The following is a 26,666-nucleotide window of genomic DNA, read 5'->3' as shown; positions in this document are numbered from 1 at the left end:
CTGAAACCAGTGGAAACAAAGCTTTTATTTACTTTAATTTCACAGATAAGAAACAATAAATTGTGATTTATTCTGGCTGAAATATGAGTAGAGAAAATCTCCACTAGCGGCTAGGCTAATTTACACAATGTAAAATGTAGGTTAATGCTAATGATGTTAGCATGTTAATGTGTTCGGTGTCAGACAGTTAATTTATTAATGAACCTTGTGAGATGTAATGGAGCTGAGTTTTGTAACGTTACCTTTGTTAAATGTTGCTGTTGTCCCTGGTTTTATATGAGTAGAGGAAAACTCTGCTAGCCACAAAGCTAATTTATTCAATGTAATTTGCCATAGGCTTGTGCTAATAACGTTACCATGTTGTATTTGTGGGGAAAATGTGTCCAGATAAAGACAAGTGTTTGTCTGTGAATGCTGCGAGTTATAGTGAAGCTGATTTGTGTTTGAAACTGTCTCTATTAAGCCATGTTTAATGTGTGTTTAATGTGAGTAGTAAGTATAAATACTAACAACATTGTAGGCCACATGTGTATGTTAGGGTGTAGGCTCTGTGAGGAGCGGACGCCTGAACAGTGACCAATGAGCGTTAAGGCCCCGCCCTGACAGCTGAATGTTGACCGGTGCTCAGACTCTTTGTCGCAGTCATCAAACAAAGGTCGAGGGGCGGAGGAGGTGAAGATTATAACACTACGTAAAACAGCATCAATAAGTACAGCAGGAACAATAAAGATTGAGTCGTGATAAAAGGATGGGACATGTGCACGTGTTTCATCAGTGGGTGACGTGTGAGGTGGATCTGTGACAGCATGGTGCAGAGTGTCTCTCATTTTAACTGAGAGTTTTATTTGTTTGTGTAACTATGAGTGTTGTCAGAGAGGAAACAACCCTGAAACATCAGACTGAATGTTTACTGTGACACCAGATGTTTGACATCTGAGAGCCCATAAAGCCTCATACTGTGAGAGCTGGACATTTCATAACTAACCACAGTCTGGAGTTTGAAGCTCACTAACATACTGTTCTATAAACACACTGGTTTGTTTTCAGCTCTGGTTTGTTTTCCAGAGGCCACTGTGGGACTGAGCAGATGAGCTGTGATGAACTCCTGGATGAAGGCTCACAGCTGTATTGTTGAGGTGACAGGATCACAGTTTGTCCATAACCTCATATTTTTGGAGACGGTGGGGTTAGGTATGGAGAGATGGGTCCAGACAGCAGTAACAGTAGGGCAGCAGAATACTGGGAGGAACTGGAGCACCTGCTGTTCAGGTAGAGGCTGCTGAGTGTGAAAGGATGTGAGACTGCAGGAACTGTGACAGGGCAGAAACCTCTCAGCTGATGTTGGAGGGTACGTCATTGTTAAGGCCCTGACACACCAAGCCGACATCAAAGAACTAGCGGTGACGAAAGCCAACTGTTGTGTCGTCTACGTCGCCTCACGTCGCCCTGTGTCAGTTGCATTTGAACACACTACACGGACTACATCCGCCGGCCAAGTAGCACATACGTTCTGCGCCTGCGTGAGAGAGAGCGGAGTGAGAGAGTGGTACATCCTGTCAGCCGAGGGGTTTCCTATCTGTGCAGCCGAGCACCGCAGCACCTCCACGGACTATTACATCCAGACGGTCCCGGTGTTTCCTCCGCAGGCTCCACTTCACTCAGCTGCCCGATAAACCCGCTGCTTCTTCCCACTTTAACCTGAATAACAAACCAGGGCTCGGTGCTCCGGTTGGATCCAAACGGAGAGCCGGGGCTAGCTCAGAGACTAGCGGAGGCTAACTGGCTGTGCTTCCCTCCGGTCATGCTGCGGCTAACGCTCCGCTAGCCGCTCCCAGCTAGCTCCGGTTTGTTATTCAGGTTAAAGTGTGAAGAAGCAGCGGGTCTGTGGGGCAGCTGAGTGAAGTGGAGCCTGAGGAGGAAGCACCGGTTAGCCCCGGTTTCACTACAGGCAGATTCACTCGCTACAGGGGCGAGGAAATAAAACCTGAACAGCCAATCAGAGTGATCTCCCTCACCGACAAGCTCCGCCGCCGATTCAACATGCTCAATCGGCCAAAAAGCTGCCGATGCCAAAATGCCGACGGTGCGGGACATACCGCAAAAACTAGGGCGACAGACGCTCACCGACGGCCCGACTTTGGTCGACGGCCGACCATCAGCTTGGTGTGTCAGGGCCTTTAGACGTACACAAGAGTAAAGGTGAGGTGGAGGCATGTGAATCACTGTCAGGTGGATTGTAGGTCTTTATCTTGTTATATATCCTCGTCTGTTTGTGTTGTATGAAGCCGTGTGGGAGCTGTATGGAATTGTTAGTAACCCGTCAGGAGGGAGGATGAAGTTGTATTTGCACACTGAACAGCTGATTGTTTCCACAGTGAAAAATAAAAATTCAATTCATTAAAAAGAATGTAAATGAAGCTTATAATAATCCTGGATGTAAAGCACAAGAAAGTACAGTTTGGTGTTCTGGATCCAATGCAGCTGCAACCCTCTCAGTCAGATTGGGTCATGTGAGCGCGCACCTGTGAACCTGTGACCACCTGATCAATATATTATTGGAGCGTGCACTGATTACGGCATGATGTCCTCACCTTTAACAAGCAGTGTTAACAGAACTAATGACACAGATGTTTCTGTGGAAGTATTTCAGTCATCAGCTTTGAGTTATAACAGGAGTTTGGATCAGTTCAGTACAAACACTTGTTAAAATTCAAGATGTGAGTTCTCACTTTACATTTTTAAACCATCCTTCATGTGGATGAGGAAGACTACAGTGGTGTTAGGACACAACTCAGAGAGAATGTTGCTTCCATGGAAAAGAGGTTTATTCTAAATGTAGTTATATGAGGTGGTTTTCTGTGACTGGTTGTTACAGAAAAACGTTGTCTTAACTGGAATCATTCAGAGTTTGACTTGAGTTGAACGAGGATTTGAGAATGAGTCACGATCTGTGTTCTGCACAGCAACGTCTGACCATATTGCCAGAAAACTGAAGGTGAAGTTTTAGAATAAGTCTGTGAGCTGTCATTGGTCAATCAATCAATCAATCAATCATTGGTCTGCTCTGTGTGCACAGTGTGTGCATGAAGCGTGTCAGAGAGCGTTCCTACAGTTTTCCATCAGAGGGATTTTTTGGGGAGTTTCCTGATCTGAAGGTAGTTAGAGCGCAGAGTGTTATATGCTGATGATTTGTGTTATATGTTGGATATCTGTGATTTTTGGGTGTTAAAATAAAACTGATCTGGCTTGAAAATTCACCAAAGGTTTATTAATGTCACCATGACATGTTAAGCACGTTATTTAAGACATGAAGTCATTTTTATGGCTGTAAGAGCGACACATGGTAGAAGCTTCATACAAGGACTGAAGCTCAAGTTTGTGTATTCATTTACACACTGATTGTAAAGAAATCAGATTACTTGTGTTGTGAAACCAGAGTCAGAGAATCATTGTGTGACACAGTGGGGTTAAAGCCTCAGATGAAGCGGCGGCGGCGCAGCTGTAGGAGGACTGCTGGGTAATCTACTGTATTTCCAGGGTGTTCTGCCGGTGCTGCCGCTCGGCCACAAAGATGACACTGTTCCAGTAAACTCTGTGTCCTCATGGCTGCAGGCCACAGCCTGACATGTTCAACCAGGCCTTACTGGATTCACTCCAGCCGGCCATGTGAGAGCCAGAGGAGGGCGTGGCTAAGCCATGTGCTCTGATGTGATTGGCTCAAAGTATCTCACCACCCCGCCTCCTCTCTGCACGGACGTCACAGGGCCGGCAGCCTCTGGGGGCCTCACTGAGGGCGTGAATACTCCGACCTCCAAGACAGATCAGTGTAGAGATACTAACAGGAGAATAAAACACACCTCATACAGACTCACCACTACATGAGATATTATAACAGATAAGACGGAGCAAAAATCAGCTCTGAACAGAGAAAGATACAACTGGGACACACAAGAGAAACTTATTCAGTCAGAGCTGAAGCAGTTCATCAGATATGCTGTGATATGAGAGTTGGTGGTTTTCATACCGTGTGTGTTTGCTTTTCTACGAATCTGGAAAATAAAATAAAAGTGGACGAGAATCTCACTTTTGTCTTCAGATGTTTTACACAAACTTCCTGAAAACTTGAAAAGGTTTCAGTTATAGTGATAACATGTTTGTTCAGCCACAAATAACCCTTCAGTTTTCAGCCCTTTAAGGTTCATTTTGACTGATGATAATAATTCTGTGATACCATCAAACTACAATATTATCTGAGACAGTTACGGCACTGTGGAAATCTCACCCTGTTACAGCCCTGAATTGAATACAAAGACTTGAAAGTTATTCTTTGTACATTCTGGATAACTGAATTCATCTTATTGAAGCCTTATCCAACATTTATGGACGCATCTTTGACACTGACACACAGTGACGCACACAGTCAGTGACGTAGCCTCCTTCAATTCAGCTGTTTAAACTTGGAGAAGCACCATCGGTCAGTTACCTGTCCATCAGTAGCTCTACAGCAGGAAACTTCAAAATAAATTTACTGTACCTCAAAATAAAGTGTGTTTTTTGACACTTGCACGAGTCCATTCAGAGTGAACCTGTGATCCACCGGTTGAACCACTGCCATGCACCACATGCTCACACACAACCACACACACAGTTAAATGCCATACAAAGAACAATATACAACAGAAGAACCTCAAAAACTTGAGCTATCTGTTGTTCAGTGTTCTGTGGCTGCTGTAGGCAGGGTCGCTGCTCTCAGCCTGGTTGTTCTGAGCTGTCTTCAGTGAGGTTGTTACTGCAGTGGCATTGGTTCTGTCAGAACTGGAGCGCACTGACTTCACTGATCGCTCTGCTCCTGACTGGCCTGTGCCAGACGATGACAGACTGATGGTTCATCCAATCACCTGCTCAGTATTTGTTGTCGTGCCCGTCCTCCTCCAAACAGTTGATGTGACACCTGCTCAGATGGTTCCGTGGAACAAACCATCTGCTGCATCAGGCTGAACATTTGCTTTCTACCATGTGATGAAGGTTCAGAGTCAGTGCAGACTTTTTATACAGACCTCATATCAACACCAGTATGAACCAGTGTGTGGTTCTGTTGGTGTCTGTGTCAGTGAGTGGAGAGGTGAAGTTCATGTGTGTGAGCAGTGAGAAGCTGCAGACAGCTGCTGAGTGAAAGAGTCCATCTGATGATCAGCTGTTCATGTGTTCATCTCTCTTCTTTCAGGGAAAGTTCAAGATGGAGCCTGTTTCAACTGCACAGCGCTCAGACTCTCCAGTTCAAAGTAAGACCATTAAATGTGTTTTTTCAGACACACACACACACACACACACACACACATGGTAACATACGATACGACTGCAGTGTTGGAGGTCTGTAGAGCTGTGTGCTCTCCTCAGATTCAGCTGTGATGTCTGAAACCAGCTCCTGTTGAACCCTGAGTGATGTGAGTGTGACGTCTCATCTTAAATGTATTGTTTCTGATATCTTGCTGTGCGTTACAATCCTCACACGACCACACTATACAGAACCCCAGAAAAAGATTAAGTATGTTAAATGCAGTGCACCAAAAGCATCAGGATGTTGTGCTACATCAGGTCACACTCTGCAGTCTGTAAGGCACCACACTTTACTGTCTGTTCTGACCCACAATCCTCTGCACAGCGGACGATGCGTCACATCAGCTGTCAGAGGTCACAGTGACACCAGTGGAACAGTAACAGTAGGAATGTGAATTGTCTAATTGAATAAAATGATCCTAAATATAACAAAAGAAGGACGTCAGTGTCATTTAACTGTGAAGCCTCTGTGACGTTTCTGTCATGAACATAACATGTTAGGATCTACAGAGTGCAGTCATTACTTACTGTGACAGAACAACATCAGATCTCTTCAGGTCGACCTCCATCTGTGGCGAGCTCCAGCGTTTTGTTTTATCTCCATGGTAACAGATATATGAGTAAGAGGGTCAAAGTTCAGGGCGTGATGTTATGAGACAATAGTCTGTGCTGATTGTGAGCAGACTGTGCGTGACACTACGAACTTTATAAAGGCGGCTGCAGTAACTACTGAAAGTGAAGAGAAGCAGAACATTCCTCTGGTCTGTTGATGAATCTAACAGGAATCTGACTTGTTGAGCTACTGTTGAATGAAACACTTGGTACAGCTTTACTCTTTAGACATTATTTATTTGCTTTAAATTTGGCACAAACGTCCACTTGGACTGAAGAATATACTGATTAGATTTTTGTTGTTCGAAGGTCAAAGGTCAAAGACTGATACTGTATTTAAATAGATTTCTCTCTGACACTGAGCTCACACTGTTCGTTCTGAAGCTCTTCATCTTGTCTCTTCTCAGACTTGATGGACTCAGACTCGGCAGTCTGTCCCAGGTCCCTTCATGTGGTCCCTCCCTCCCCCTGTCAGATGGATATGTGGGCCTCTCCCAGGGCCCGGACTCTCAGCGCCTCTACTGTGCCTTTGTGTCTGGGGCCTCCTCTTCAGTGTACTCCTCACTCACAGCGGGGGCCCAGTGGACGATAGCGCGACCACAGGACATCCCCGGTGTCAGGTGGATACACACCTCCAGGAGGAGATGGGACGACTCCAAGGTGGAGAAGTCTCTGCGCTCATTAAAGGACAAGAAGAAGAAGCTGGAGGAAGGAGGGCCGGTGTACAGTCCCACGCTGGACGCAGAACCTGTGAGAAGGACGCTGCGACAGCGGGTCATAGACGAGATCAAGCACTACTACCACGGCTTCAGGCTGCTGTGGATCGATACCACCATCGCTGGGCGGATGCTGTGGAGGGTGCTGAACGGACACGCTCTGTCCCGCCGTGAGAGGAGACAGGTGAGCTCTGCAATATGTTCTGTATATGTTCAGCAGCTCTTTATAAACAACAAAAATGACATCACATGTCGGCAGCGGAGGTAGTGACAGCGCCAAAACAATGTCCGTATAAACAGGACAGGCGGCAGGGCGGGTGTGACGTGTTGATGACGTGTTATGTTTGTGACTCACCACCGGTGATTACAGAAGTAGCAGTTAGTGGCTAACTCAAAGAAGAAGAACAGCAGCTGTTAGCAGTTAGCGGCTAACTCAAAGAAGAAGAACAGCAGCTGTTAGCATTTAGCGGCTAACTCAAAGAAGAAGGACAGCAGCTGTTAGCAGTTAGCGGCTAACTCAAAGAAGAAGAACAGCAGCTGTTAGCAGTTAGCGGCTAACTCAAAGAAGAGGGACAGCAGCTGTTAGCAGTTAGCGGCTAACTCAAAGAAGAAGAACAGCAGCTGTTAGCAGTTAGCGGCTAACTCAAAGAAGAGGGACAGCAGCTGTTAGCAGTTAGCGGCTAACTCAAAGAAGAAGAACAGCAGCAGTTAGCAGCTAACTCAAAGAAGAAGAACAGCAGCTGTTAGCAGTTAGCAGCTAACTCAAAGAAGAGGGACAGCAGCTGTTAGCAGTTAGCGGCTAACTCAAAGAAGAAGAACAGCAGCTGTTAGCAGTTAGCAGCTAACTCAAAGAAGAAGAACAGCAGCTGTTAGCAGTTAGCGGCTAACTCAAAGAAGAAGAACAGCAGCTGTTAGCAGTTTCTGTTATGTTACATGTCATTTGTGATGTCATGCTGACATCACAAACTGGAGCCACATGATGCTGCCGTCATTTGGTCTTGTGTAAAGACGGGGCGTCGTAGTGGCTCTATGGCGCCACCTCTGTGTGAACAGTGTCAGTGTAAACATCACTGTGAGCTGAGGTCTGCTCTGTGACAGGAGATTTTGATCTTTATTAAAAGATACCTGCAGAATTTTCAGGTGACGGGACAGGTGTTGGTATCAGATGTTTTGTTTTCTGTTTGTGGTCTGAGTCGTATTAACCAATCACATTTGATCAGCAGGTAAACAGTCTGAGAGGTGGAATCTGTCAGCTATCATCTGACGTCAACTGTTGGCTTCACATTAGCTTTTATTTCAATTGTATCAGCACTCATACACAGATAAGTGTTCACAGAGATGAGCAGGAGGAAGTCTGGGCTCAGGTATCAGCTGGCTGCACCGGATCAGCCTGAAATATTGGCCCTCATCCTTCAGAGGTGTTATCAGCCTCAGCTGATTGCAGAAACTGATATTTGACAGAAATTGAGTGGTTATACCATAAATCCATCATCCAGAGTTTCCAGTCTGTGTGAGAGCTCAGGGTTGACAGTTGACAGTTGAGAGATGAGTGAGCAGCCACAGCTCAGACATGTAGTTGTGTAATGTTTAATCCTCAGAGCTGATGGGATCAATTATAGAAACCAGGCTGCACGCTGAGTGTTTACTCACCGGGCGCTCAGCAGATTGTGCTGCTTGATTAAAGCTCTTTAGGAAGAAGCTTCATGTGTTACATCTTTGATTAGAAAACTCCTCCTTTAACCTCAGCTCATCTTCATCCCCTGCCAAACCTCCTCATCACCACGTCTCACCTCAACACAAGCTCTGGACACTAACTGTTTATAGAAGGTCTGAAATGTCTTGTAAAAATACATTGATGACAATCACTAACTCAAACCAGACGCTGACTGCTCCTCGCTCAGTTTAAATTTATTGAAGGTTTCCAGTCGCAGTTAAGATGATGTGACCTCGTGATAATAACATCCTGTTTTATCCTCTGACCTGATGTGTATCTTGTTTTGAGTCTGACGGTCTGGATGGCGGCCCAGAGTTCTCTGCAGCAGGCTGATGATGGAGGTGTTGGCACTCAGCCGTCATTTCAGGGAAGATGAGCAGTTCAGCTCAGGTCACTCTCTCACGCTGTATGTTGTTCCTCCTAAACACTCAACTACTGACTCACTGACGTGGTGACAAGGAGTGGGAGTCAGTGGAAACCCCACGATACGATATTATTGCGGTATTAAACATGTTGATCTACACCGAGGATTGTGATGAAATATATTGTGATTCATCATCTTTCTTCAACTGTAAATTTTGTTCCCAAAACAAAAACTTTGTCAACATCTGTTTTTATGCCACTGCGCCGGCGACAGTCACTGTCCATACGTCCGTCCGGCCCATCCTTGTGAAAACAATATCTCAAGAACACCTTGAGGGAATTTCTTTAAATGTGGCACAAACGTCCACCTGGCCTGAAGAATACACTTGTTGTTGTTTTTAAGTCTCTGTTTCAGCCATGGCCGGAGGCATTATGTTTGTGAGTTGTCCATCCAACATTCCGTCCCATTCTTGTAACATGACATCTCAAGAAAGCCTTGAGGGAGTTTTTTTCAAATTTGGCACAAACGTCCACCTGGACTCAAGAATGAACTGATCAGAATTTAGTGCTCAAAGGTCAGTGTGACCTCACGAAATATGTTTTTGTCCATAACTGCAGAAATCATTCACTAATTCTGACCAAACTTGACACAAATGTCTAACAGGATAAAATAATGAAGGTCAAAAGGTCAAAGGTCATCTTGACTGTGACATCATCATGTTTTAACGTCATATCTCAGGAACAGAAGGGGAGACATTTTACCACAGGGCAGTAACTCTAGTAATAAGATGACGTTTTCAGTCTGTTCATCTCAGTTCAGTCATTTTTACTGCAGCAGTAAAATGTGTCTGGTGGACTGAACATGTTTTTATTCTGTTTGGGAACCAAAAGGTTAATTTGTATTTGCATTAATAATTTGTGGCTGCTGTGTGTGACTGGAGAGTCTCTGTTTGTTGTGACCGAGACACTTTGTCACAGTCACAGTTCACCCACAGATTTAGTTGCTGTTAAAACAAGAACAGAAATGTTAAACATGTGGTTGTTTGGCTGCCAGAGATACTGATGGAGATACTTCTTGAACATCCACATTCAGTCATTACCAGTGAGGCTGGTGACAGGATCCTGCTGTAACACTGCTCCAGGCTGTTATGGCTGATCCAGCTCGCCGTGCTCTACGTGTTCGTATTCATTAGATTAAATTAAAGTGGAGCCTCAGGAGAACGTTTATAGATCGATCTTTACATCCTAAACATAACAGGCTGATTATTAAATACCTGCTGAAAGATCCAGAGGAACGTACAGGTTCTTCAGACATCAGTGCAGAGGCATGTTTACTATGTAGTTTCACAGGAAGCACTGATACCTGACGACAGAGGGACACGTCAGTCTCTACGTGCTGATGGTGCAACAGTACAGTGAAGAGCTGAGCTGTGACTGGAGGAGGTGAAATCTCTACGTGCCTCATGATTTGACTTGGGAGGCTACGATGCAAAAACAAAATGACTATCGACACATCTTAATGCAGCATTTTTTATTTCTATACTAGATTTATTTTTTCTCACAGTGTGACGAATTCCTGCTTTTAAAACACCGCGTATCTGTAACAATCCTTAATGACAACAGTTTGTGCAGAATGTGACAATATATAACCTGCTCTGTGCTGAGTGATGATGATGATGTTGATGATGATGATGATGGAGGAGTAACAGTAGGAGTAAATCTTGCTGGTCAGTGCTGATAATGACCACAGTCCCCCCTCCTCATTAAACCTGCCCCCTCCCCGACCCATCAGCACCTTTTCAGATGCAGCTGACTCCCTCTGAGCTCACGTCCCAAACCCATCTACTCCTCATTCATCTAACCTGGACCTGCTCTGGCTCCTTAATCTCCTCCTTTCATATTCACCTCCTTCTATTTTAATCTGTGGCCCCTCCTCCCTCCTTTTGATGTGCAGCTCTGGGAGATGATATACATGTCAATGGGGCTGTGGACAAAGGCCTTTTCACTCAGGCTGGCCTCAGTCCTTCACCCCACTGCTCCTCTGACATGCAGGTGGAGAAGGAGGGACTTCTCTCCTCAGGGCCGTCTGTAGGGTTGTGTCTGTGGCCGGTCAGTAAGCCACGGTCGGACATCTGCACAATGAAGCAGAGCAGTGTTGCCTGCTGCCTCTGTCCTCTGAGGATTGTTCACGGTTGTGCTTCCTGTTTGTGAGCCGAATGTTCACTGAGGTCCGACGGCTCCATGTAAATGACACAGCAGTGAATTAGGAGGGTTCTGTTCAAAGTGCTGACGGCTCAAACTGTTATTAGAGGAGTGATTGTACCCTCACACAAAGGAAGAGGAGGTAAACACCCCCCTCACTGCTGCTCTCTGCTGGAGGCCTGTGTGAGCTGCAGCCTGCGGCACTCGACCTGAAAAGCCCTTGACATTATTGAAAGTCCAAACACAGGCAGACACCTGCTGAGCTGCTCAATAAATGTGATGTGAACCAACCTGCTGCTTTAAAATAATCTCCACACTTTGAGGAGTCAGTTCTAACTCCAGTTTGTCCCCATTTCCCTCCAGTTCCTCAGAACATGTGCCGACGTCTTCAGACTTCTTCCCTTCCTGGTCTTCATCATCGTCCCCTTCATGGAGTTCCTGCTTCCTGTGGCTCTCAAACTTTTCCCCAACATGCTGCCGTCCACCTTTGAGACAAAGTCAAAGAAGGTGATTAGAGTGTATCACTCAGACTGAAGCTGCACGACACACACAACATCCACAAGATCCATTTTAGGGAATTATTTTTGTAACGCCTTATTCCCCAGGTTTTTATTTGATGACAATTTTACGGACGTTTTATAAAGATGTTTAAGGACATTGAAAAAATACATATTTTTCTGACACTTTATTTATATGTATTAAGACATTTTATTAATATGTGTTAGGGCAGTTTATCAACATTTTTAGGACATTTAACATATTAAAAACATTTTTTTTAATATTTAAATCCTTTTTTCCTAATATATTATGAACACTTTTCCAGACATTTTAATCCTATTTTTAGGACATTTCAATAATGTTTTTCAGATATTCTTTGAGAAGCTCAAATAAGAATATAATATGTAATTATTTTCATCATCCATTAATGACCTGATTATATTTGGATTAGTTGATGAACCCAAAGAGATTCATTCAAATGTTTTATTTAGTTTATGATGAGCTGTGACAGAGAGGGTGTCGTGTTGCAGCCTGGACTGATGAGTTAAACTAAAACTAACCCTTCAGGAGATCACAGATTTATTTATTTACTTTCCTCACAGTTTGTAATATTGTTGAAACAGAAGTTACCGTGTTGTCATGATGGACAGGGATTTATTTTATGTCACACCACACTGAATGTGTAACATGTTGTTTTTTAGGAGGAGCGGTTGAAGACGGAGCTGAGGGTCAAACTGGAGATGGCCAAGTTCTTACAGGACACCATCGAGGAGATCGCTCTGAGGAACAAGGCGGCTCAGGGCAACGTGACGGAGGAGTTCTCCACCTTCTTCCAGAAGGTTGGTGTGAGGCCGGGCCTCGTCAGGCGCAGTACCGCCCCCTGGTGGTGGATATAGTGAAGTGTGTCCACTTGTATGTGTGTGTGTGTTCATCAGTGAACTACTGTAGTTCAAACTGAGGTCATAAATGTAAAATGTGAGAGTTCAGTAGTCAGTCTAAGAACTTTGTTTCACACAGGTTTCAGTAAAGCTGCCAGTGAGATGTCCTGATAACTTTTGATTTAAGATAAGAGCAGTTAAAACCCTACAATGTTGAGTACAAAGTGTGAACACAGTATAAATCAGTTGAAGTTTGACTTCCTGTGGCAGAGCAGTGACACAGACTGAGACACTCTCAGTCAGAGAATCATGATTTAGGTTTTAAACAGATATAAAGATCTGTCAGACTCCTCCTCTCAGAAGGATTTACAGTCCTGACTTGATCCATCTCTGCAGATCCGGGACTCTGGTGAGCGTCCCAGTAACGAGCAGATCATCAAATTCTCCAAACTGTTTGAGGATGAACTGACTCTGGACAACCTGACCCGACCTCAGCTGGTGGCGCTCTGCCGTCTGCTGGAGCTCCAGTCCATCGGGACCAACAACTTCCTGCGCTTCCAGCTCATCATGAAGCTCAGAGCCATCCGTGCTGACGACAAGGTATCAGCCTCAGGTTTACACAGGGAACATATCAGTCTCATCTCCAGGTTCATACATGTGTTTCAGGTTCCTGCTAGAACGTGTGGTCATGCTTTAAAGAACAGGTTATTTCCCTCTTTATCACCATCAGCTCCTCTTTCATAAAGAGTAAAACCAGGTCAGAGGTGATGCTGCAGAGAAACAGTTCATGTTCCCTGTTACTCTGTGTTTTAAATGTTTGTATTGTATTGTATTTGACGTGATTAAACTCAAAGGTGTGGTCTGTGTGCTCTGTGTGTGTGTGTGTGTGTGTGTGTGTGTGTGTGTGTGTGTGTGTGTGTCCAGCTGATAGCAGAGGAGGGCGTGGAGAGTCTGAATGTGAACGAGGTGCAGGCGGCCTGTCGGGTCAGAGGCATGAGATCTCTGGGAGTCACAGAGGACCGACTGAGGGAGCAGCTTGCACAGGTAACAACAGCAAACACAGACAGGACATTTAACATTTCCTCCAATCACAGAACTGAATATTAAAACGTGTTCTGGTGCTCAGAGACCAAAAGCAGTGCTGTTATGTCGCTCTCTCTCTCGCAGTGGCTGGAGCTTCATCTGAACCAGCAGATCCCCACGTCCCTGCTGCTGCTGTCCCGAGCCATGTACCTCCCCGACACGCTGTCCCCCGCCGACCAGCTGAAGACGACGCTGCAGACACTGCCTGAGATCATGGTACGTGAAGACGCTGTGTGTGATGTCACTGAGCAGGATTTAAAGAGCAGTGAAAGCAGATGAGCTGCTCTGCTCTGAGCTGTGGTTCTTCTCTTCTTCCAGGCGAAGGAGGCCCAGCTGATGGTGGCAGAGATGGAGCTCTCTAAGGTCGACAACAAGGCCAAGCTGGAGACCACGCTGCAGGAGGAGGCCGCCATACGCCAGGACAACAAGGACAGGGAGATGGAGAGGCTGGCGGACGCTGCGGAGAAGGCGGCCAGGGTAAACAAGACATCCGTCGCCTGATTTTTATTTCTTTACTTTCTCTGACAGAAACACGTCTTTCTAACGGATGTCTCAACATGAACATGATTTAATACCTGTTTTCACTCAGACGTATAAAACACAGAAAACTTCTGATGTGAGTTCTGATGATGAAAAAGTGTCTGATGACAGAATAATGAAAGCAGAGTTTTGGTTCTTGACTGTTGTTGATTCTTTCTGTTCAGTTGTTAAAGGTGTTTCGGTTCGATACGCGGCTGTCGACGCCTGTTTCCATGGCAGCTCAGGAGCTGTTCATGTGTGATGACTGTTGTTAAATGTACGAGGAGTCGTGTGTATGTTCATCATCATCATCATCATCATCGCTTCTTCCTCTGCAGGAGGGAGAGCTGGAGCCCAAAGCAGAGCCGGTTGTATCTGACATGGCTGCTCATTCAGAGACTCTGAGGGACACGGCTCCTGTCATAGAGGGGATCAAGGTAACGTCTCTCACAGATCAGCACAGGTGTCTCCTTAATGATGCTCATCACTCTGTGTGTGTTTCATTGGACAGCGTGCACACAGACGTTTATGTTTCTGGTCTAAAGAACTCAGTCTGTTCTACATTTATTTTTATAAACCAGCATCAAACTGTGTCCTCTCTGAAGCTGAGATTAGTATCACAGATGTTACACACTGTTTAATAAGTGAACCGTGTCACAGACAGTGTGTTGTTTTAAATTAGTTCATTATTAGATCTCCCACAACAGTCTCTGACATTAGTCCAGATAATATTTCTTTCTGTGTGATGACAGCTTATTTTTTCATGTCATGACCTCTGCGTCTTCTGCACCTCACAGTTTGAACAGTGGCAGAAACTCCTGCGTCTTCAGGTTAGCTCTACTGACGTCTCCTCCTCCCAGTGACCCTCACGTCTCCACCAGTGTCTCCCTGCACGCTCTGAACCTGCTGTTCCTCTGAGCGCCACCACACAGACAAGGGTTCAACAGGACCTGCGTGTTATTCTGGCATTTTTTTAAAAGCCATTTCAGATTTGATCTGCGGGTCAGTCAGAGTGGGAACGTAATCCTAACAACAACAGGAAGTAATTCTGAAATGGTTTTGTTGGCGTGAAGAGATGAATGTTGACTTCAGCCTGAGGTCAAACCACAGACGTTTGGCTCTTAAAGCAAAGAGACTGACAGGTCACAGGAGCTGGACCAGAGTCAGTCCGTCTGTTTTCAGAACAAACCACGGTCAGCATCACGTGTTATAGAAAAAAGAAAACACTGATCTGCTGCTCTAAATACGATGTGCACTTCCTGTTTGACCCTCGTCTGTGTGACCTTCTCCTCCTCTTCTCCCTGTGGATCCTTCAGACGGTCACTGAGCAGTTCCCTCTCTAACTAACGGCCTTCGTAGCTCCACAGAGTCTTCCTCATCCTGTGGGAATGTGTCTGTGGGTTATGGGAGTGTCCCAGTGTCCTCCACAGCGTCCCTCCTTTACCCACTCTGTGTCTTTGGGTTGGTCTCTGATGTGGGCCTGTATTAGATGCACATGTGGTGCTTGTTAGTGAGCGTCTCTGTTTCCATGTTGGAGGGAAAATGTGACCTCAGCCTGACGTGTTTATGGTTCAGGATCTGAACAGTAGGTCTGATTCAGAGGACACAGCGTATGTTATAACACAGGGTTTGGATGTGATCTGAGGAGCATGTGTCTGTGTTCAGGGAGAGGAGATCACCAAAGAGGAGATCGACCTGCTGAGTGATGCATGCTCGAAGCTGAAGGAGCAGAAGAAGCTGTTGACTCTGGAGAAGGAAGAGCTGGAAGAGCTGAAGGACGACGTCCAGGAGTACAACGAGGTGCCCGTCTCACACCTGTAGTCACACCCCACAGCATCCACAGATTCAGACGACTGTGAGGTGACTCAGTGTTTTGATGTGTTCCCAGGACCTGGAGGAGATAAAGAAGGAGCTCTCTAAGACGGGACAGGAAAAGGCTCTGGAGGAGTCCAAGGCCAGCCAGCGTCTGTCCAAGAGAGTAAACCGTATGATCGGTCGCATCGACAAGATCATCCTGGAGCTGGAGAAAGACAAGGTCATCCTGGACGGACAGATGGACAGCGGCACCACCCCGCCTGTCGGGTAAGAGCTCCATGTCTTATTATAACCTCCACACCGCTGCTTCTGTGCCATGTGACAGGTGGTTAAAGTGTAGGGCCGCAGTACTCTGTGACAGCGCCTGACACGAGGTACAAAGACACACTGGCTCAGGAAACAGGAAACACACAGACTAAATACAGGAGGGAGGCGGGGACTACAGGTGAGACACATCAGGGCGGGGCCGACGATCACTGAAGGACAGGAAGTAAATCTGAAGAATGACAGCAAGAATAAACAGGACAGAGGGAGACAGAGAGAGACAGAGGGAGACAGAGGGAGACAGAAGGAGACAGAAGGAGACAGAAGGAGACAGAGGGAGACAGAGGGAGACAGAGGGAGACAGAAGGAGACAGAAGGAGACAGAGGGAGACAGAGAGAGACAGAGGGAGACAGAAGGAGACAGAGGGAGACAGAAGGAGACAGAAGGAGACAGAGAGAGACAGAGGGAGACAGAAGGAGACAGAGGGAGACAGAAGGAGACAGAGGGAGACAGAAGGAGACAGAGGGAGACAGAGGGAGACAGAAGGAGACAGAGGGAGACAGAGAGAGACAGAGGGAGACAGAAGGAGACAGAAGGAGACAGAGGGAGACAGAGAGAGACAGAAGGAGACAGAGGGAGACAGAAGGAGACAGAGAGAGACAGAAGGAGACAGAGGGAGACAGAGAGAGACAGAAGGAGACAGAGAGAGATAGAAGGAGACAGAGGGAGACAGAAGGAGACAGAGAGAGACAGAAGGAGACAGAGAGAGACAGAGGGAGACAGAAGGAGACAGAGAGAGACAGAAGGAGACAGAGAGAGACAGAAGGAGACAGAGAGAGATAGAAGGAGACAGAGGGAGACAGAAGGAGACAGAGAGAGACAGAAGGAGACAGAGGGAGACAGAAGGAGACAGAGGGAGACAGAAGGAGACAGAAGGAGACAGAGGGAGACAGAGAGAGATAGAAGGAGACAGAGGGAGACAGAAGGAGACAGAGAGAGACAGAGGGAGACAGAAGGAGACAGAGGGAGACAGAAGGAGACAGAGGGAGACAGAGAGAGACAGAGGGAGACAGAGGGAGACAGAAGGAGACAGAGGGAGACAGAGAGAGACAGAGGGAGACAGAGGGAGACAGAAGGAGACAGAAGGAGACAGAAGGAGACAGAGGGAGACAGAGAGAGACAGAAGGAGACAGAGGGAGACAGAGAGAGACAGAAGGAGACAGAGAGAGACAGAGGGAGACAGAAGGAGACAGAAGGAGACAGAGGGAGACAGAAGGAGACAGAAGGAGACAGAGGGAGACAGAAGGAGACAGAAGGAGACAGAGGGAGACAGAGAGAGACAGAAGGAGACAGAAGGAGACAGAGAGAGACAGAAGGAGACAGAGAGAGACAGAGGGAGACAGAAGGAGACAGAAGGAGACAGAGGGAGACAGAGGGAGACAGAAGGAGACAGAAGGAGACAGAGGGAGACAGAAGGAGACAGAGGGAGACAGAAGGAGACAGAGGGAGACAGAGAGAGACAGAGGGAGACAGAGGGAGACAGAGAGAGACAGAAGGAGACAGAGGGAGACAGAGGGAGACAGAAGGAGACAGAGGGAGACAGAAGGAGACAGAAGGAGACAGAAGGAGACAGAGAGAGACAGAGGGAGACAGAGGGAGACAGAAGGAGACAGAAGGAGACAGAGAGAGACAGAGAGAGACAGAAGGAGACAGAAGGAGACAGAAGGAGACAGAGGGAGACAGAGGGAGACAGAAGGAGACAGAAGGAGACAGAGGGAGACAGAGAGAGACAGAGGGAGACAGAAGGAGACAGAGGGAGACAGAAGGAGACAGAAGGAGACAGAGAGAGACAGAGGGAGACAGAAGGAGACAGAGGGAGACAGAGGGAGACAGAGGGAGACAGAAGGAGACAGAGGGAGACAGAAGGAGACAGAGGGAGACAGAGAGAGACAGAGGGAGACAGAAGGAGACAGAGGGAGACAGAGAGAGACAGAGGGAGACAGAGGGAGACAGAAGGAGACAGAGGGAGACAGAGAGAGACAGAAGGAGACAGAGGGAGACAGAAGGAGACAGAGAGAGACAGAAGGAGACAGAGGGAGACAGAGAGAGACAGAAGGAGACAGAGAGAGATAGAAGGAGACAGAGGGAGACAGAAGGAGACAGAGAGAGACAGAAGGAGACAGAGAGAGACAGAAGGAGACAGAAGGAGACAGAGAGAGACAGAAGGAGACAGAGAGAGACAGAAGGAGACAGAGAGAGATAGAAGGAGACAGAGGGAGACAGAAGGAGACAGAGAGAGACAGAAGGAGACAGAGGGAGACAGAAGGAGACAGAGGGAGACAGAAGGAGACAGAAGGAGACAGAGGGAGACAGAGAGAGATAGAAGGAGACAGAGGGAGACAGAAGGAGACAGAGAGAGACAGAGGGAGACAGAAGGAGACAGAGGGAGACAGAAGGAGACAGAGGGAGACAGAGAGAGACAGGGAGACAGAGGGAGACAGAAGGAGACAGAGGGAGACAGAGAGAGACAGAGGGAGACAGAAGGAGACAGAGGGAGACAGAAGGAGACAGAAGGAGACAGAGGGAGACAGAGAGAGATAGAAGGAGACAGAGGGAGACAGAAGGAGACAGAGAGAGACAGAGGGAGACAGAAGGAGACAGAGGGAGACAGAAGGAGACAGAGGGAGACAGAGAGAGACAGAGGGAGACAGAGGGAGACAGAAGGAGACAGAGGGAGACAGAGAGAGACAGAGGGAGACAGAGGGAGACAGAAGGAGACAGAAGGAGACAGAAGGAGACAGAGGGAGACAGAGAGAGACAGAAGGAGACAGAGGGAGACAGAGAGAGACAGAAGGAGACAGAGAGAGACAGAGGGAGACAGAAGGAGACAGAAGGAGACAGAGGGAGACAGAAGGAGACAGAAGGAGACAGAGGGAGACAGAGAGAGACAGAAGGAGACAGAAGGAGACAGAGAGAGACAGAAGGAGACAGAGAGAGACAGAGGGAGACAGAAGGAGACAGAGGGAGACAGAGGGAGACAGAAGGAGACAGAAGGAGACAGAAGGAGACAGAGAGAGACAGAGGGAGACAGAAGGAGACAGAGGGAGACAGAAGGAGACAGAGGGAGACAGAGAGAGACAGAGGGAGACAGAGGGAGACAGAGAGAGACAGAAGGAGACAGAGGGAGACAGAGGGAGACAGAAGGAGACAGAGGGAGACAGAAGGAGACAGAAGGAGACAGAAGGAGACAGAGAGAGACAGAGGGAGACAGAAGGAGACAGAGGGAGACAGAAGGAGACAGAGGGAGACAGAGAGAGACAGAGGGAGACAGAGGGAGACAGAGGGAGACAGAAGGAGACAGAAGGAGACAGAGGGAGACAGAGAGAGACAGAAGGAGACAGGGAGACAGAGGGAGACAGAAGGAGACAGAGGGAGACAGAGGGAGACAGAGGGAGACAGAAGGAGACAGAGGGAGACAGAAGGAGACAGAGGGAGACAGAGAGAGATAGAAGGAGACAGAGGGAGACAGAAGGAGACAGAGAGAGACAGAGGGAGACAGAAGGAGACAGAGGGAGACAGAAGGAGACAGAGGGAGACAGAGAGAGACAGAGGGAGACAGAGGGAGACAGAAGGAGACAGAGGGAGACAGAGAGAGACAGAGGGAGACAGAAGGAGACAGAAGGAGACAGAGGGAGACAGAGAGAGACAGAAGGAGACAGAGGGAGACAGAGGGAGACAGAGAGAGACAGAAGGAGACAGAGAGAGACAGAGGGAGACAGAAGGAGACAGAAGGAGACAGAGGGAGACAGAAGGAGACAGAAGGAGACAGAGAGAGACAGAGGGAGACAGAAGGAGACAGAAGGAGACAGAGGGAGACAGAAGGAGACAGAAGGAGACAGAGGGAGACAGAGAGAGACAGAAGGAGACAGAGAGAGACAGAGGGAGACAGAAGGAGACAGAGAGAGACAGAAGGAGACAGAGAGAGACAGAAGGAGACAGAGAGAGATAGAAGGAGACAGAGGGAGACAGAAGGAGACAGAGGGAGACAGAAGGAGACAGAGAGAGACAGAAGGAGACAGAGAGAGACAGAGGGAGACAGAAGGAGACAGAGAGAGACAGAAGGAGACAGAGAGAGACAGAAGGAGACAGAGAGAGATAGAAGGAGACAGAGGGAGACAGAAGGAGACAGAGAGAGACAGAAGGAGACAGAGGGAGACAGAAGGAGACAGAGGGAGACAGAAGGAGACAGAAGGAGACAGAGGGAGACAGAGAGAGATAGAAGGAGACAGAGGGAGACAGAAGGAGACAGAGAGAGACAGAGGGAGACAGAAGGAGACAGAGGGAGACAGAAGGAGACAGAGGGAGACAGAGAGAGACAGAGGGAGACAGAGGGAGACAGAAGGAGACAGAGGGAGACAGAGAGAGACAGAGGGAGACAGAGGGAGACAGAAGGAGACAGAAGGAGACAGAAGGAGACAGAGGGAGACAGAGAGAGACAGAAGGAGACAGAGGGAGACAGAGAGAGACAGAAGGAGACAGAGAGAGACAGAGGGAGACAGAAGGAGACAGAAGGAGACAGAGGGAGACAGAAGGAGACAGAAGGAGACAGAGGGAGACAGAGAGAGACAGAAGGAGACAGAAGGAGACAGAGAGAGACAGAAGGAGACAGAGAGAGACAGAGGGAGACAGAAGGAGACAGAAGGAGACAGAGGGAGACAGAGGGAGACAGAAGGAGACAGAAGGAGACAGAGGGAGACAGAAGGAGACAGAGGGAGACAGAAGGAGACAGAGGGAGACAGAGAGAGACAGAGGGAGACAGAGGGAGACAGAGAGAGACAGAAGGAGACAGAGGGAGACAGAGGGAGACAGAAGGAGACAGAGGGAGACAGAAGGAGACAGAAGGAGACAGAAGGAGACAGAGAGAGACAGAGGGAGACAGAGGGAGACAGAAGGAGACAGAAGGAGACAGAGAGAGACAGAGAGAGACAGAAGGAGACAGAAGGAGACAGAAGGAGACAGAGGGAGACAGAGGGAGACAGAGGGAGACAGAAGGAGACAGAAGGAGACAGAGGGAGACAGAGAGAGACAGAGGGAGACAGAAGGAGACAGAGGGAGACAGAAGGAGACAGAAGGAGACAGAGAGAGACAGAGGGAGACAGAAGGAGACAGAGGGAGACAGAGGGAGACAGAGGGAGACAGAAGGAGACAGAGGGAGACAGAAGGAGACAGAGGGAGACAGAGAGAGACAGAGGGAGACAGAAGGAGACAGAGGGAGACAGAGAGAGACAGAGGGAGACAGAGGGAGACAGAAGGAGACAGAGGGAGACAGAGAGAGACAGAAGGAGACAGAGGGAGACAGAAGGAGACAGAGAGAGACAGAAGGAGACAGAGGGAGACAGAGAGAGACAGAAGGAGACAGAGAGAGATAGAAGGAGACAGAGGGAGACAGAAGGAGACAGAGAGAGACAGAAGGAGACAGAGAGAGACAGAAGGAGACAGAAGGAGACAGAGAGAGACAGAAGGAGACAGAGAGAGACAGAAGGAGACAGAGAGAGATAGAAGGAGACAGAGGGAGACAGAAGGAGACAGAGAGAGACAGAAGGAGACAGAGGGAGACAGAAGGAGACAGAGGGAGACAGAAGGAGACAGAAGGAGACAGAGGGAGACAGAGAGAGATAGAAGGAGACAGAGGGAGACAGAAGGAGACAGAGAGAGACAGAGGGAGACAGAAGGAGACAGAGGGAGACAGAAGGAGACAGAGGGAGACAGAGAGAGACAGGGAGACAGAGGGAGACAGAAGGAGACAGAGGGAGACAGAGAGAGACAGAGGGAGACAGAAGGAGACAGAGGGAGACAGAAGGAGACAGAAGGAGACAGAGGGAGACAGAGAGAGATAGAAGGAGACAGAGGGAGACAGAAGGAGACAGAGAGAGACAGAGGGAGACAGAAGGAGACAGAGGGAGACAGAAGGAGACAGAGGGAGACAGAGAGAGACAGAGGGAGACAGAGGGAGACAGAAGGAGACAGAGGGAGACAGAGAGAGACAGAGGGAGACAGAGGGAGACAGAAGGAGACAGAAGGAGACAGAAGGAGACAGAGGGAGACAGAGAGAGACAGAAGGAGACAGAGGGAGACAGAGAGAGACAGAAGGAGACAGAGAGAGACAGAGGGAGACAGAAGGAGACAGAAGGAGACAGAGGGAGACAGAAGGAGACAGAAGGAGACAGAGGGAGACAGAGAGAGACAGAAGGAGACAGAAGGAGACAGAGAGAGACAGAAGGAGACAGAGAGAGACAGAGGGAGACAGAAGGAGACAGAGGGAGACAGAGGGAGACAGAAGGAGACAGAAGGAGACAGAAGGAGACAGAGAGAGACAGAGGGAGACAGAAGGAGACAGAGGGAGACAGAAGGAGACAGAGGGAGACAGAGAGAGACAGAGGGAGACAGAGGGAGACAGAGAGAGACAGAAGGAGACAGAGGGAGACAGAGGGAGACAGAAGGAGACAGAGGGAGACAGAAGGAGACAGAAGGAGACAGAAGGAGACAGAGAGAGACAGAGGGAGACAGAAGGAGACAGAGGGAGACAGAAGGAGACAGAGGGAGACAGAGAGAGACAGAGGGAGACAGAGGGAGACAGAGGGAGACAGAAGGAGACAGAAGGAGACAGAGGGAGACAGAGAGAGACAGAAGGAGACAGGGAGACAGAGGGAGACAGAAGGAGACAGAGGGAGACAGAGGGAGACAGAGGGAGACAGAAGGAGACAGAGGGAGACAGAAGGAGACAGAGGGAGACAGAGAGAGATAGAAGGAGACAGAGGGAGACAGAAGGAGACAGAGAGAGACAGAGGGAGACAGAAGGAGACAGAGGGAGACAGAAGGAGACAGAGGGAGACAGAGAGAGACAGAGGGAGACAGAGGGAGACAGAAGGAGACAGAGGGAGACAGAGAGAGACAGAGGGAGACAGAAGGAGACAGAAGGAGACAGAAGGAGACAGAGGGAGACAGAGAGAGACAGAAGGAGACAGAGGGAGACAGAGGGAGACAGAGAGAGACAGAAGGAGACAGAGAGAGACAGAGGGAGACAGAAGGAGACAGAAGGAGACAGAGGGAGACAGAAGGAGACAGAAGGAGACAGAGAGAGACAGAGGGAGACAGAAGGAGACAGAAGGAGACAGAGGGAGACAGAAGGAGACAGAAGGAGACAGAGGGAGACAGAGAGAGACAGAAGGAGACAGAAGGAGACAGAGAGAGACAGAAGGAGACGGAGAGAGACAGAGGGAGACAGAAGGAGACAGAAGGAGACAGAGGGAGACAGAGGGAGACAGAAGGAGACAGAAGGAGACAGAAGGAGACAGAGAGAGACAGAGGGAGACAGAAGGAGACAGAGGGAGACAGAAGGAGACAGAGGGAGACAGAGAGACACAGAGGGAGACAGAGGGAGACAGAGAGAGACAGAAGGAGACAGAGGGAGACAGAGGGAGACAGAAGGAGACAGAAGGAGACAGAAGGAGACAGAGAGAGACAGAGGGAGACAGAAGGAGACAGAGGGAGACAGAAGGAGACAGAGGGAGACAGAGAGAGACAGAGGGAGACAGAGGGAGACAGAGGGAGACAGAAGGAGACAGAAGGAGACAGAGGGAGACAGAGAGAGACAGAAGGAGACAGGGAGACAGAGGGAGACAGAAGGAGACAGAGGGAGACAGAGGGAGACAGAAGGAGACAGAAGGAGACAGAGGGAGACAGAAGGAGACAGAAGGAGACAGAGGGAGACAGAGAGAGACAGAGGGAGACAGAAGGAGACAGAGGGAGACAGAAGGAGACAGAGGGAGACAGAAGGAGACAGAGGGAGACAGAGAGAGACAGAGGGAGACAGAGAGAGACAGAAGGAGACAGAGGGAGACAGAAGGAGACAGAGAGAGACAGAAGGAGACAGAGGGAGACAGAGAGAGACAGAAGGAGACAGAGAGAGATAGAAGGAGACAGAGGGAGACAGAAGGAGACAGAGAGAGACAGAAGGAGACAGAGAGAGACAGAGGGAGACAGAAGGAGACAGAAGGAGACAGAAGGAGACAGAGAGAGACAGAAGGAGACAGAAGGAGACAGAGAGAGACAGAAGGAGACAGAGAGAGATAGAAGGAGACAGAGGGAGACAGAAGGAGACAGAGAGAGACAGAAGGAGACAGAGGGAGACAGAAGGAGACAGAGGGAGACAGAAGGAGACAGAAGGAGACAGAGGGAGACAGAGAGAGATAGAAGGAGACAGAGGGAGACAGAAGGAGACAGAAGGAGACAGAGAGAGACAGAGGGAGACAGAAGGAGACAGAGGGAGACAGAGGGAGACAGAGGGAGACAGAAGGAGACAGAGAGAGACAGAGGGAGACAGAGGGAGACAGAGAGAGACAGAAGGAGACAGAGGGAGACAGAAGGAGACAGAGAGAGACAGAAGGAGACAGAGAGAGACAGAGAGAGACAGAAGGAGACAGAGAGAGACAGAGGGAGACAGAGGGAGACAGAGGGAGACAGAGAGAGACAGAAGGAGACAGAGAGAGACAGAGGGAGACAGAAGGAGACAGAGAGAGACAGAAGGAGACAGAAGGAGACAGAGGGAGACAGAAGGAGACAGAGGGAGACAGAGGGAGACAGAAGGAGACAGAGGGAGACAGAGGGAGACAGAAGGAGACAGAGGGAGACAGAGAGAGACAGAGGGAGACAGAGGGAGACAGAGAGAGACAGAAGGAGACAGAGGGAGACAGAGGGAGACAGAAGGAGACAGAGGGAGACAGAGGGAGACAGAGGGAGACAGAACGAGACAGAGAGAGACAGAGGGAGACAGAGGGAGACAGAGGGAGACAGAAGGAGACAGAGAGAGATAGAAGGAGACAGAAGGAGACAGAGGGAGACAGAAGGAGACAGAAGGAGACAGAGGGAGACAGAAGGAGACAGAAGGAGACAGAAGGAGACAGAGGGAGACAGAGGGAGACAGAAGGAGACAGAAGGAGACAGAGGGAGACAGAGGGAGACAGAAGGAGACAGAGAGAGACAGAGGGAGACAGAAGGAGACAGAGGGAGACAGAGAGAGACAGAGGGAGACAGAGAGAGACAGAGGGAGACAGAAGGAGACAGAGGGAGACAGAGAGAGACAGAGGGAGACAGAAGGAGACAGAAGGAGACAGAAGGAGACAGAGGGAGACAGAGAGAGACAGAAGGAGACAGAGGGAGACAGAGAGAGACAGAAGGAGACAGAGAGAGACAGAGGGAGACAGAAGGAGACAGAAGGAGACAGAGGGAGACAGAAGGAGACAGAAGGAGACAGAGGGAGACAGAGAGAGACAGAAGGAGACAGAAGGAGACAGAGAGAGACAGAAGGAGACAGAGAGAGACAGAGGGAGACAGAAGGAGACAGAAGGAGACAGAGGGAGACAGAGGGAGACAGAAGGAGACAGAAGGAGACAGAAGGAGACAGAGAGAGACAGAGGGAGACAGAAGGAGACAGAGGGAGACAGAAGGAGACAGAGGGAGACAGAGAGAGACAGAGGGAGACAGAGGGAGACAGAGGGAGACAGAAGGAGACAGAGGGAGACAGAGGGAGACAGAAGGAGACAGAGGGAGACAGAAGGAGACAGAAGGAGACAGAAGGAGACAGAGAGAGACAGAGGGAGACAGAAGGAGACAGAGGGAGACAGAAGGAGACAGAGGGAGACAGAGAGAGACAGAGGGAGACAGAGGGAGACAGAGGGAGACAGAAGGAGACAGAGGGAGACAGAGAGAGACAGAAGGAGACAGGGAGACAGAGGGAGACAGAAGGAGACAGAGGGAGACAGAGGGAGACAGAAGGAGACAGAAGGAGACAGAGGGAGACAGAAGGAGACAGAAGGAGACAGAGGGAGACAGAGAGAGACAGAGGGAGACAGAAGGAGACAGAGGGAGACAGAAGGAGACAGAGGGAGACAGAAGGAGACAGAGGGAGACAGAGAGAGACAGAGGGAGACAGAAGGAGACAGAAGGAGACAGAGGGAGACAGAGGGAGACAGAGAGAGACAGAAGGAGACAGAGGGAGACAGAGAGAGACAGAAGGAGACAGAGAGAGACAGAGGGAGACAGAGAGAGACAGAGGGAGACAGAAGGAGACAGAAGGAGACAGAGGGAGACAGAAGGAGACAGAAGGAGACAGAGGGAGACAGAGAGAGACAGAAGGAGACAGAGGGAGACAGAAGGAGACAGAGGGAGACAGAGGGAGACAGAGAGACAGAAGGAGACAGAGAGAGATAGAAGGAGACAGAGAGAGATAGAAGGAGACAGAAGGAGACAGAGAGAGACAGAGGGAGACAGAGGGAGACAGAGGGAGACAGAAGGAGACAGAGAGAGACAGAGGGAGACAGAGGGAGACAGAGAGAGACAGAAGGAGACAGAGGGAGACAGAAGGAGACAGAGAGAGACAGAAGGAGACAGAGAGAGACAGAGGGAGACAGAGAGAGACAGAGGGAGACAGAGGGAGACAGAGAGAGACAGAAGGAGACAGAGAGAGACAGAGGGAGACAGAAGGAGACAGAGAGAGACAGAAGGAGACAGAGGGAGACAGAAGGAGACAGAGGGAGACAGAAGGAGACAGAGGGAGACAGAGGGAGACAGAAGGAGACAGAGGGAGACAGAGGGAGACAGAAGGA

General features: G+C 48.8%; 1 protein-coding gene across 8 annotated transcripts in view; it reads left to right on the top strand.

Moving 5' to 3' along the window:
* letm1 (leucine zipper-EF-hand containing transmembrane protein 1) overlaps positions 1-26,666 on the top strand; it is a 42,557-nt gene that overhangs the window by 4,452 nt on the left and 11,439 nt on the right. For 5 of the 8 annotated variants that reach the window (XR_013493430.1, XM_033643095.2, XM_033643094.2 and 2 more), the window contains exons 2-13: positions 5,225-5,282; positions 6,357-6,849; positions 11,308-11,451; positions 12,144-12,281; positions 12,717-12,920; positions 13,245-13,364; positions 13,488-13,619; positions 13,722-13,880; positions 14,261-14,359; positions 14,720-14,752; positions 15,588-15,722; positions 15,811-16,004. Coding sequence is in view for 7 of the 8 variants with exons in the window: in XM_033643095.2 (XP_033498986.1) it covers positions 5,225-5,282; positions 6,357-6,849; positions 11,308-11,451; positions 12,144-12,281; positions 12,717-12,920; positions 13,245-13,364; positions 13,488-13,619; positions 13,722-13,880; positions 14,261-14,359; positions 14,720-14,752; positions 15,588-15,722; positions 15,811-16,004 (1,909 nt within the window). In the remaining variant the exon portion in view is untranslated. The remainder of the gene's footprint in view (positions 1-5,224; positions 5,283-6,356; positions 6,850-11,307; positions 11,452-12,143; positions 12,282-12,716; positions 12,921-13,244; positions 13,365-13,487; positions 13,620-13,721; positions 13,881-14,260; positions 14,360-14,719; positions 14,753-15,587; positions 15,723-15,810; positions 16,005-26,666) is intronic. The other 3 variants (XM_033643096.2, XM_033643099.2, XM_078175388.1) reach the window with 1 other exon arrangement.

The sequence above is a fragment of the Epinephelus lanceolatus genome, chromosome 15 (assembly GCF_041903045.1).
Source record: "Epinephelus lanceolatus isolate andai-2023 chromosome 15, ASM4190304v1, whole genome shotgun sequence".
NCBI classification, from domain to species: Eukaryota; Metazoa; Chordata; class Actinopteri; order Perciformes; family Serranidae; genus Epinephelus; species Epinephelus lanceolatus.
This window is presented reverse-complemented; position numbering and strand designations above follow the sequence as displayed.